The sequence below is a fragment of the Ranitomeya imitator genome, chromosome 2 (assembly GCF_032444005.1).
Source record: "Ranitomeya imitator isolate aRanImi1 chromosome 2, aRanImi1.pri, whole genome shotgun sequence".
Taxonomy (NCBI): domain Eukaryota; kingdom Metazoa; phylum Chordata; class Amphibia; order Anura; family Dendrobatidae; genus Ranitomeya; species Ranitomeya imitator.
The window spans coordinates 109,750,332-109,762,484 of record NC_091283.1 but is presented as its reverse complement, the minus strand read 5'-3'; the positions used below and the strand labels follow the sequence as shown (position 1 = coordinate 109,762,484).

General features: G+C 45.9%; 1 protein-coding gene across 1 annotated transcript in view; it reads left to right on the top strand.

Moving 5' to 3' along the window:
* COL4A5 (collagen type IV alpha 5 chain) overlaps positions 1–12,153 on the top strand; it is a 263,094-nt gene that overhangs the window by 155,937 nt on the left and 95,004 nt on the right. The window contains exons 22-25 of the mRNA XM_069747143.1: positions 3–95; positions 2,602–2,672; positions 3,298–3,489; positions 3,907–4,075. Coding sequence (XP_069603244.1) covers positions 3–95; positions 2,602–2,672; positions 3,298–3,489; positions 3,907–4,075 — 525 coding nt within the window. The remainder of the gene's footprint in view (positions 1–2; positions 96–2,601; positions 2,673–3,297; positions 3,490–3,906; positions 4,076–12,153) is intronic.

Genomic DNA, 12,153 nt, shown 5'->3' with positions numbered 1-12,153 from the left:
AGGTGACACTGGAGATACATGTTTCAATTGCATAGGAAATGACATTCAAGGCCAGAAAGGAGAACCTGGCCAACCTGGTACTCCTGGGAGTCCAGGTAAGTAAAGAAGATTTTTATACTTGTAATACTGCTGGACAGATATTATTATTATTATTTATTATTATGACGCCATTTATTCCATGGCGCTTTACATGTGAGGAGGGTTATACATAATAAAAACAAGTACAATAATCTTAAACAATACAAGTCACGATTGGTACAGTAGGAGAGAGGACCCTGCCCGCGAGGGCTCACAATCTACAAGGGATGGGTGAGGATACAAAAAGGTAGGGTAGAGATGGTCGTGCAGCGGTTTGGTTGATCGGTGGTTACTGCAAGTTGTAGGCTTGTCGGAAGAGGTAGGTCTTCAGGTTCTTTTTGAAGGTTTCGATGGTAGGCGAGAGTCTGATGTGTTGTGGTAGAGCATTCCAGAGTAGTGGTGATGCGCGAGAGAAATCTTGTATGCAATTGTGGAAAGAGGAGATAAGAGGGGAGTAGAGAAGGAGATCTTGTGAGGATCGGAGGTTGTGTGCAGGTAAGTACCGGGAGACGAGGTCACAGATGTATGGAGGAGACAGGTTGTGGATGGCTTTGTACGTCATGGTTAGGGTTTTGTACTGGAGTCTCTGGGCAATTGGGAGCCAGTGAAGGGATTGACAGAGGGGAGAGGCCGGGGAATAGCGGGGGGACAGGTGGATTAGTCGGGCAGCAGAGTTTAGAATAGATTGGAGGGGTGCGAGAGGTTCGAGGGGAGGCCACAGAGCAGGAGGTTGCAGTAGTCGAGGCGGGAGATGATGAGGGCATGGACTAGGGTTTTTGCAGATTCTTGGTTTAGGAATATACAGATCCGTGAAATATTTTTGAGTTGAAGGCAGCAGGAAATGGAAAGGGCTTCGATATGTGGTTTGAAGCAGAGATCAGTGTCAAGGATTACCCCGAGGCAGCGAGCTGGTGGGACTGGGGAGAGTGGGCAGCCGTTTACTGTAATGGATAGGTTCGTTTGGGGGGTCACGTGAGATGGGTGGAAAGATCATGAATTCTGTTTTGTCCTTGTTAAGTTTTAGAAATCTAGCAGAGAAGAAGGATGAAATAACGGACATAAATTGAGGGATTCTGGTTAGTAGGCTGGTGATATCTGGTCCAGAGATGTAGATCTGTGTGTCATCAGCATAGAGATGATACTGAAAGCCGTGAGATTCTATGAGCTGTCCCATGCCAAAGGTGTAAATGGAGAAGAGCAGTGGCCCTAGGACTGAACCTTGCGGACTCCAATAGATAGGGGGCAAGGTGAGGAGGTGGTGTGTGAGTGGGAGACACTGGATGTCCGGTCTGTTAGGTATGTCGAGATCCAGGATAGGGCAAAGTCTGTGATGCCAAGGTATGAGAGGGTCTGTAATAATAGGGAATGGTCCACTGTGTCAAAGGCAGAGGACAGGTCCAGGAGGAGGAGGACAGAGTAGTGTCCCTTGCTCTTGGCGGTTAATAGGTCATTGGTGACCTTAGTTAGGGCAGTTTCAGTGGAGTGGTGTGACCGGAAGCCAGATTGTAAGCAGTCGAAGAGGGAGCAGGAAGATAGATGGGAGGACAGTTCAAGATGGACGTGTTGTTCCAGTAGTTTTGAGGCATAGGGGAGAAGTGATATAGGGCGATAGCTAGATACAGAGGATGGGTCAAGAGAGGGCTTTTTGAGGATATGTGTGATTGAGGCATGTTTAAAGTTTGAGGGGAAAACAATATATAATTGTTTGTTGGTACATACAGATATAATATTAATTGAACATTTCTTGTTACCAGTGTTTTAAAGATGACCTATCACTTGTTAAAAAAATGCACTTAAATACCCTGTAAAAATCCTTGATCTCCCCTGATTTGGTCGCTTTTTTTTTCATTTTGTGCCGTGTCAATCATTTGCAGAGATATTCACATTTGCTGATTTTGAAGCACTGCATGTGAAATCTCTGCTTGTAGACTAGTTGGGCGTTTCTTCAGAGTCTTCTACGGCGCATGCACAATCACCCAATCCTCACAATTGCTGAAATTTACATCTAAGCAGCCTATGAGGTTGCTAGATCACCTGCCGAACTGTGATTGGCAGCTTCAGAAGGAGGATTGAAAGTGCACACCCGCAAAGAAGACTGAATAAACATCCAGTTGGCCTACAACCAGAGATTTCACATATTTCTAACCAAATGAAACAAATGGGAATATCTCTGCAATGGAGTGACGTAGTAAAAAACAGAAAAGAGTGTCAGAATCAGGGGCGTTCAGGAATTTCTACAAGGTATTCAACTCAATATTTTGGAGTGAGTGAAAGGTCCTCTGGAAATAATTAGGAACTACATTTAAGAAGTAAAACATTATGAACTAGTGGGGTGCTTCATGGCTATACACAAGGTTGGTCTTTGCAGTTCAGAAGATCTTCTGATCTTATGGTCCTATGCCTGTGTACCTTGTTCTTTCTTCCTTTCAACTTGGGCTATGTTATAATCAAACATTTGGGCTCATCACAGTGAGAACATTGGCAAACATTAACAATCTGCATACTTTTTTATTATTTTCATAGGGGTGCCTGGTTATCCTGGACCAAAAGGTGATCCTGGTCTTCCTGGTTTGTCGGGTTCTCCTGGCCAATCAGTAAGTGTTTATAGTGTACTGGTTTTTGTCTATTGCTCTCAAGCTACATTCACACATTCAGTATTTGGTCAGTATTTTACATCAGTATTTGTAAGCCAAAACCAGGAGTGGGTGAGAAATTCAGACTTGGTGATGAGTTTCTATTATACTTTTCCTCTGATTGTTCCTCCCTGGTTTTGGCTTACAAATACTGATGTAAATTACTGACCAAATACTAATGGTGTGATCATAGCCTAAAGCAAATAAGCCCAAAGCTTATCATCAATCCGTAGGAGAAATGGTATTGTAGCTTTACAATGACCAGAAACAAATGTAAAACTATTTAGTAAAGTAATGCTATCTCATAGTTCTATAAGTATAACGGTATTTGTGAACATTTTTATGCCTATGTTGACCAGTATATGCTTTTTTTTCCCTTGGAAAAGTGCCACTGCTATTGCTAATATTTTAGTAAGAAATTGAAGTTTAAATTCTATAATTAAGTTTAATATTTCCCATTCTTTTTTAATACACTTCCATTTGGTTTCAACTGCAGTATTGTTTGTCCAAGAAATGTTTTGTGGAAATCACGTAAGAGAAATTTTCACAATGAGTGTGGTAAGCGTGTAATAACTGTGCCACACAGGGATTCTCTGGTTCTCCTGGTAGCCCTGGTCGCCCTGGACCTAAAGGTGATCCTGGTGATGTGGTTGCCCTTCCTGGACTGAAAGGAGATAAAGGAGATACTGGATTTCCAGGACCAGCAGGAAGCCCTGGATTTGATGGTCGCCCTGGAAGAGATGGAATTCCTGGACTTCCTGGGCCTAAGGGAGAGCCGGTATGTGTGTTATTTTTTTAGATGGCCATACCATTTTCTTTATGGCCATTTCTTATTCTTTTTGTCAGTGGGGAAAATTCTTTCATAATCTTAACACTACCTAATCAGTGCTGACTTAGGGATACACACTATATACAATAGTAATGTCCATTTTTTAGTTTATTTATGCATTTCCAGAGGAATAACAGAGGAAAGGCATGGCGCAGAGATGATGCTACATTATTATGTTATAGAGAAGAATTTCCTATACTGGACTCATTATGTAGAACAGATTTCCTGCAACACATTTTCAGTTACTTCATATGTTATACATAGTATCCATCTTTTTTGAGAGTATCATCCTTCTAGCGGTCTATTTTTCAATACAAATTTTACGTGTTGATAAGATGTGATATTATGATTCTTATAATTTTGCAGGGTGGTCTTGCTTTCAAAGGAGAACGTGGCCAACCAGGCGAACCTGGCCTCCCTGGACTTCCAGGTGATAGAGGTCCTTTGGGTCCTCCTGGCTTTGGTCCACCTGGTCCTGCTGGTGAGAAAGGAGTCCAAGGAGTTTCTGGTCGACCGGGAGCAACTGGAGTTCCAGGTAACTAATCATGTGCATTCTTTCCCCGCAAAATACAAGGTTTATTCAGTGTTACAGAATAACATTAATGGTTTCATTGTTATTCTCACAATGGTAAGTTGTCACCTATCTGTATGATAGGGGAGAACTTACTGATCACTGAGGTTGGTCTGACTGCTGACCCCAACATCCTGAGATCGAGGTTCTGGAACCCAGTAGTCGGGCTCTGTAAAGTCCTGTCTTAAATGGAGCAAAGGAGTGCTATATCAACCCACACTCTTTTCATAGTCTTTGGGACTGCTGGAAACAGCCGACTACAAATCTCTGACCACACAGTATTCATGAACTAAATATTTTGGCCATAAATCTTTATTAGAAAACTGTGTTTTACTGCTTCCCGACATCCGCTGTACCTGAAATGCAAGTTGGGTGTAGGTGCATGGAGCGAGCTCAGGAGCTGAGCCCACACCATACCATGCACATTTTGGCTGTGTTACACATCTAGCATCTGCCTGTAACAGGACCAATTGGAGCTGATCTATGGGTGCTTCTGATAACCCCTTAAATGCTGCAGTCAATCTGTGATAGCTGCAATTACGGCAGTTGGTTTATGGATGGTCTCAGGATGCTATTAGGCACACATGGAAGTAAAGATGGGGTGGGGGCGTGGCCTGAATGTCCATGTGAGCGGATGTGCGGCAGAGCGCTCCCGCTGCTGATTTTATTAGAATCCTGATAAACCTCCGCTGAGCGGTGTTTTGCGGTGCTTACCGGCAGCTGGAGAGTCCCGGGAGCGCGGCGGTGTACAGCGGCAGCCCCGGGGTCAGTAATTATGACCAGGAGGAGGCAAAAGGACGCCGGAGCCGGCGATGCAGGGACCGGCCAAGATGGCGCCGACGCCAGGGAGAAGGCGGATAAGGAGAACGCTGCATGTCAGAAACGCATGGCGGTGGCGGCAAAGCTCCAGCAGTTTGCTAGAGTGGAGGCTGCAGAGGAGGCAGAGGAGGAAGCCGGAGCTGATATCGAGGAGGAGGAGGAGAACCCAGCAGAAGAGCAAGAGGTACAGCAGGGGAGCAGGGATGGCAGTATGGCGGTGGTAGTAGGGGGATCTGAAGACATGGTGCCACGAGCAGAGCCCACCCTCAGAGACGTTTTCGCGCTGGTGTCCTCATGCAAACAGTCCCTGACCCAGCAGATACAGGAGGTCAAGGGTGACACAGCCCAGATAAATGCAGCCCTGCAGAAGATTGACAAACGTGTGGGGGTTGTAGAGGAGAGAGTGAGCACTGCGGAAGATCATATAGTGCAGCTGCAAAAAGCGTAGAAGAAGTTTGCTCAAGCAATATCGGAACTAGCTGCAAAAAATGAGGATCTGGAGAATAGGTCCAGAAGAAATAACATACGTATAGTGAGTATCCCGGAAAAAACTGAGGGGAGGAATCCCACTGAGTATATTGAAAGCTTGCTGTTGGAGACCTTTGGTGACGCAGCACTGACAAAAGTATTTGCGGTAGAGAGAGCCCACAGGGTCCCACCGAAACCACCTGTCCCTAGAGCGAATCCCCGTACCATGCTTGCCAAAATTCTAAATTACAGAGACAGAGACATTATCCTGAGGAAGGCTAGAGATATGATGGATTTGACAATTGGAGGTCAAAGAATTGCTATTTACCCCGACTACTCCGCCCTGGTCCAGAAACAACGGATGATGTTCACGGGTATCAAGAGACGGCTGTTGTGAATTCTGTGGCCAAGCTCCCTCCTTTGGTCGTGAGTGGTACTTCGGCTGGTTCTGTCTATGAGCTTCCTTTGGTGGATGAGAGTGGTACTGCGGCTTCTGAGTTTCCTTCCTCAGGTGTTGAGGTTAAGTCGTTAGGTGCTGCTCTATTTAACTCCACCTAGTGCTTTGATCCTGGCCTCCAGTCAATGTTCTAGTATTGGTCTTGCTTCCTCCTGGATCGTTCCTGTGGCCTGTCTGCTCTGCATAAGCTAAGTTTTGCTTGTGTTATTTTTGTTTGCTATTTTTTCTGTCCAGCTTGCTTTATTGGTTTTTCTTGCTTGCTGGAAGCTCTGGGACGCAGAGGGAGTACCTCCGTACCGTTAGTCGGTGCGGAGGGTCTTTTTGCCCCCTCTGCGTGGTTGTTTATAGGGTTTTGTGCTGACCGCAAAGCAATCTTTCCTATCCTCGGTCTGTTCAGTAAGTCGGGCCTCACTTTGCTAAATCTATTTTATCTCTGCGTTTGTATTTTCATCTCAACTCACAGTCATTATATGTGGGGGGCTGCCTTTTCCTTTGTGGTATTTCTCTGAGGCAAGGTAGGCTTATTTTTCTATCTTCAGGGCTAGCTAGTTTCTCAGGCTGTGCTCGAGGCGCATAGGACTGGTCAGGAGCGCTCCACGGCTACCTCTAGTGTGGTTGGATAGGATTAGGGATTGCGGTCAGCAGAGTTCCCACGTCTCAGAGCTCGTCCTATGTTTTTTGGTAATTGTCAGGTCACATTGTGTGCTCTGAACTTCAATGTCCATTGTGGTTCTGAATTACCTGTTCATAACAGTACTGGAGGCCCAAAGTACTAATGCTTCTCAATAGAGGGAAAAGAGAAGTTCTGAGACCATTTTTTTTTCTTTACACTGTGTTCTGTCTTTCATTTCCCCTTTACATCAGGGTGGTTCAGAACACAGGTGTGGACATGGACATTCAGGGTCTGTTCTCTTTGATGGATAATCTCGCTATAAATGTACAAAATATTCAAGATTTAGTGGTTCAGAATCCTATGTTAGAGCCTAAAATTCCTATTCCTGAGTTATTTTCTGGAGATAGAGCTAAGTTTTTGAATTTTAAAAATAATTGTAAACTATTTCTGGCTTTGAAACCCCGCTCCTCTGGTGACCCAGTTCAACAAGTTAGGATTATTATTTCTTTATTACGTAGCGACCCTCAAGACTGGGCATTTTCCCTTGCGCCAGGAGATCCTGCATTATGTAATATTGATGCGTTTTTCCTGGCGCTCGGATTGCTGTACGATGAACCTAATTTGGTGGATCAGGCAGAGAAAAATTTGCTGGCTCTGTGTCAGGGTCAGGATGAGATAGAGATTTATTGTCAGAAGTTTAGAAAGTGGTCCGTGCTCATTCAATGGAATGAAGGTGCGCTGGCAGCTATTTTCAGAAAGGGTCTCTCTGAAGCCCTTAAGGATGTCATGATGGGATTTCCTATGCCTGCTGGTCTGAATGAGTCTATGTCTTTGGCCATTCAGATCGGTCGACGCTTGCGTGAGCGTAAATCTGTGCACCATTTGGCGGTATTATCTGAGCATAAACCTGAGCCTATGCAGTGCGATAGGACTTTGACCAGAGCTGAAAGGCAAGAACACAGACGTCAGAATGGGCTGTGTTTCTACTGTGGTGATTCCACTCATGCTATCTCCGATTGTCCTAAGCGCACTAAGCGGTTCACTAGGTCTGCCACCATTGGTACGGTACAGTTGAAATTTCTTTTGTCCGTTACTTTGATCTGCTCTTTGTCTTCCTATTCTGTCATGGCATTTGTGGATTCAGGCGCTGCCCTGAATTTGATGGACTTGGAGTATGCTAGGCGCTGTGGGTTTGTCTTGGAGCCCTTGCAGTGTCCTATCCCATTGAGAGGAATTGATGCTACTCCTTTGGCCAAGAATAAGCCTCAGTATTGGACCCAGCTGACCATGTGCATGGCTCCTGTGCACCAGGAGGATATTCGCTTTCTGGTGTTGCATAATCTGCATGATGTGGTCGTGTTGGGGTTGCCATGGCTACAAGTCCATAACTCAGTATTAGATTGGAAATCAATGTCTGTGTCCAGCTGGGGTTGTCAGGGGGTACATGGTGATGTTCCATTGCTGTCTATCTCGTCATCCACCCCTTCTGAGGTCCCAGAGTTCTTGTCTGATTACCGGGATGTATTCGATGAGCCCAAGTCCAATGCCCTACCTCCGCATAGGGATTGTGATTGTGCTATCGATTTGATTCCTGGTAGTAAGTTTCCTAAGGGTCGACTGTTTAATTTATCTGTACCTGAGCACGCCGCTATGCGGAGTTACGTGAAGGAGTCTTTGGAGAAGGGTCATATTAGCCCGTCATCGTCGCCATTGGGAGCGGGGTTCTTTTTTGTGGCCAAGAAGGATGGTTCGCTGAGACCTTGTATTGATTACCGCCTTCTAAATAAAATTACGGTCAAATTTCAGTACCCCTTGCCGCTGCTGTCTGATTTGTTTGCTCAGATTAAGGGGGCTAGTTGGTTCACCAAGATAGATCTTCGTGGTGCATATAATCTTGTGCGTATTAAACGGGGCTATGAATGGAAAACAGCACTTAATACGCCCGAAGGCCATTTTGAGTACCTGGTTATGTCATTCGGGCTTTCTAATGCTCCATCAGTGTTTCAGTCCTTTATGCATGACATCTTCCGAGAGTACCTGGATAAATTCCTGATTGTATACTTGGATGATATTTTGGTCTTCTCGGATGATTGGGAGTCTCATGTGAAGCAGGACAGAATGGTGTTCCAGGTCCTGCGTGCTAATTCTTTGTTTGTGAAGGGGTCAAAGTGTCTCTTTGGTGTTCAGAAGGTTTCATTTTTGGGGTTCATTTTTTCTCCTTCTACTATCGAGATGGACCCTGTTAAAGTTCAGGCCATTTATGATTGGACTCAGCCTACATCTCTGAAGAGTCTGCAGAAGTTCCTGGGCTTTGCTAATTTTTATCGTCGTTTCATCAGTGGTTTTTCTAGTATTGCTAAACCGTTGACTCATTTAACAAAGAAGGGTGCTGATGTGGTCAATTGGTCTTCTGCTGCTGTGGAAGCTTTTCAGGAGTTGAAGCGTCGTTTTTCTTCTGCCCCTGTGTTGTGCCAACCAGATGTTTCGCTTCCGTTCCAGGTCGAGGTTGATGCTTCTGAAATTGGAGCAGGGGCTGTTTTGTCGCAGAGAAGTTCTGATTGCTCGGTGATGAAACCATGCGCCTTCTTTTCCAGGAAATTTTCGCCTGCTGAGCGAAATTATGATGTTGGCAATCGAGAGTTGCTAGCCATGAAGTGGGCATTCGAGGAGTGGCGTTATTGGCTTGAAGGAGCTAAGCATCGCGTGGTGGTCTTGACTGATCACAAGAACTTGACTTGTCTCGAGTCTGCCAAACGGTTGAATCCTAGACAGGCTCGTTGGTCGCTGTTTTTCTCCCGTTTTGACTTTGTGGTTTCGTACCTTCCGGGCTCTAAAAATGTGAAGGCGGATGCCCTGTCTAGGAGTTTTGTGCCCGATTCTCCGGGTTTGCCTGAGCCGGCGGGTATTCTCAAAGAGGGGGTAATTTTGTCTGCCATCTCCCCTGATTTGCGGCGGGTGCTGCAAAAATTTCAGGCTAATAGACCTGACCGTTGCCCAGCGGAGAAACTGTTTGTCCCTGATAGGTGGACGAATAAAGTTATCTCTGTGGTTCATTGTTCGGTGTTGGCTGGTCATCCTGGAATCTTTGGTACCAGAGATTTGGTGGCGAGATCCTTTTGGTGGCCGTCTCTGTCGCGGGATGTGCGTTCTTTTGTGCAGTCCTGTGGGATTTGTGCTCGGGCTAAGCCCTGCTGTTCTCGTGCCAGTGGGTTGCTTTTGCCCTTGCCGGTCCCGAAGAGGCCTTGGACATATATCTCTATGGATTTTATTTCGGATCTCCCCGTCTCTCAAAGATGGTGGTTTGTGATCGCTTCTCTAAGATGGTCCATTTGGTGCCCTTGTCTAAATTGCCTTCCTCCTCTGATTTGGTGCCATTATTTTTCCAGCATGTGGTTCGTTTACATGGCATTCCAGAGAACATCGTTTCTGACAGAGGTTCCCAGTTTGTTTCGAGATTTTGGCGAGCCTTTTGTGCTAGGATGGGCATTGATTTGTCTTTTTCCTCGGCTTTCCATCCTCAGACAAATGGCCAGACTGAACGAACCAATCAGACCTTGGAAACATATCTGAGATGTTTTGTTTCTGCTGATCAGGATGATTGGGTGTCCTTTTTGCCTTTGGCTGAGTTCGCCCTTAATAATCGGGCCAGCTCGGCTACTTTGGTTTCGCCGTTTTTCTGCAATTCTGGGTTCCACCCTCGTTTCTCTTCAGGGCAGGTTGAGTCTTCGGACTGTCCTGGTGTGGATACTGTGGTGGATAGGTTGCAGCAGATTTGGACTCATGTAATGGACAATTTGACTTTGTCCCAGGAGAAGGCTCAACGCTTCGCTAACCGCAGGCGCTGTGTGGGTCCCCGACTTCGTGTTGGGGATTTGGTTTGGTTGTCATCTCGTTATATTCCTATGAAGGTTTCCTCTCCTAAGTTTAAGCCTCGTTTCATTGGTCCATATAGGATTTCTGAGGTTCTTAATCCTGTGTCTTTTCGTTTGACTCTTCCAGCTTCTTTTTCCATCCATAACGTGTTCCATAGGTCATTGTTGCGGAGATACGTGGCACCTGTGGTTCCATCTATTGATCCTCCTGCTCCGGTTTTGGTGGAGGGGGAGTAGGAGTATATTGTGGAGAAGATTTTGGATTCTCGTGTTTCAAGACGGAAACTCCAGTATCTGGTTAAGTGGAAGGGTTATGCTCAGGAAGATAATTCCTGGGTCTTTGCCTCTGATGTCCATGCTGCCGATCTGGTTCGTGCCTTTCATGTGGCTCATCCTGGTCGGCCTGGGGGCTCTGGTGAGGGTTCGGTGACCCCTCTTCAAGGGGGGGGGGTACTGTTGTGAATTCTTTGGCCAAGCTCCCTCCTTTGGTCGTGAGTGGTACTTCGGCTGGTTCTGTCTATGAGCTTCCTTTGGTGGATGAGAGTGGTACTGCGGCTTCTGAGTTTCCTTCCTCAGGTGTTGAGGTTAAGTCGTTAGGTGCTGCTCTATTTAACTCCACCTAGTGCTTTGATCCTGGCCTCCAGTCAATGTTCTAGTATTGGTCTTGCTTCCTCCTGGATCGTTCCTGTGGCCTGTCTGCTCTGCATAAGCTAAGTTTTGCTTGTGTTATTTTTGTTTGCTATTTTTTCTGTCCAGCTTGCTTTATTGGTTTTTCTTGCTTGCTGGAAGCTCTGGGACGCAGAGGGAGTACCTCCGTACCGTTAGTCGGTGCGGAGGGTCTTTTTGCCCCCTCTGCGTGGTTGTTTGTAGGGTTTTGTGTTGACCGCAAAGCAATCTTTCCTATCCTCGGTCTGTTCAGTAAGTCGGGCCTCACTTTGCTAAATCTATTTCATCTCTGCGTTTGTATTTTCATCTCAACTCACAGTCATTATATGTGGGGGGCTGCCTTTTCCTTTGTGGTATTTCTCTGAGGCAAGGTAGGCTTATTTTTCTATCTTCAGGGCTAGCTAGTTTCTCAGGCTGTGCTCGAGGCGCATAGGACTGGTCAGGAGCGCTCCACGGCTAGCTCTAGTGTGGTTGGATAGGATTAGGGATTGCGGTCAGCAGAGTTCCCATGTCTCAGAGCTCGTCCTATGTTTTTTGGTAATTGTCAGGTCACTTTGTGTGCTCTGAACTTCAATGTCCATTGTGGTTCTGAATTACCTGTTCATAACAGATGGCTGAGGGAACTGGGAGTGCAATACTCCATGATGTTTCTGGCACGACTAAGAGTGGTCGCGTTTGATAAGATTCATTTTTTCCAGACGCCGGAGGACGCTGCCCAGTGGATTGAAAGGAGGAGATTGAAAATATGGGGTGGTCCGGACGGGGGATATTTCACTGTCAAACGAAAAGAGATTGGTGACTGACAGTATATTGGTTATGGGGATGTGAAGGTTTGAGGGTGGAGCTGGGCATTACTCAGTAAATGGCCTGGGAGTGCTGAAATGGCGGCTGGTTACGGGGGAGGAAGGGTTGGTGGCGTTCTAAAAGTTTATTTAGTTTCCTTGCATTTGCAATTTAATACAAGTTGGAATATTTTATTCTTTTAAGAATTGCACCGAATTTTGTTATAAACGGTAGCGGGAGGCGGATGGAGAAGGTTATGTTAACAAGTGTGTTCGCAATGGGCAATGGTGCCCCACTCTTGATAAGAGGCAGAATGTATAGTATTGGGGGGGACTTATTTTCAGGAGGGAGAAACAGTGGGACA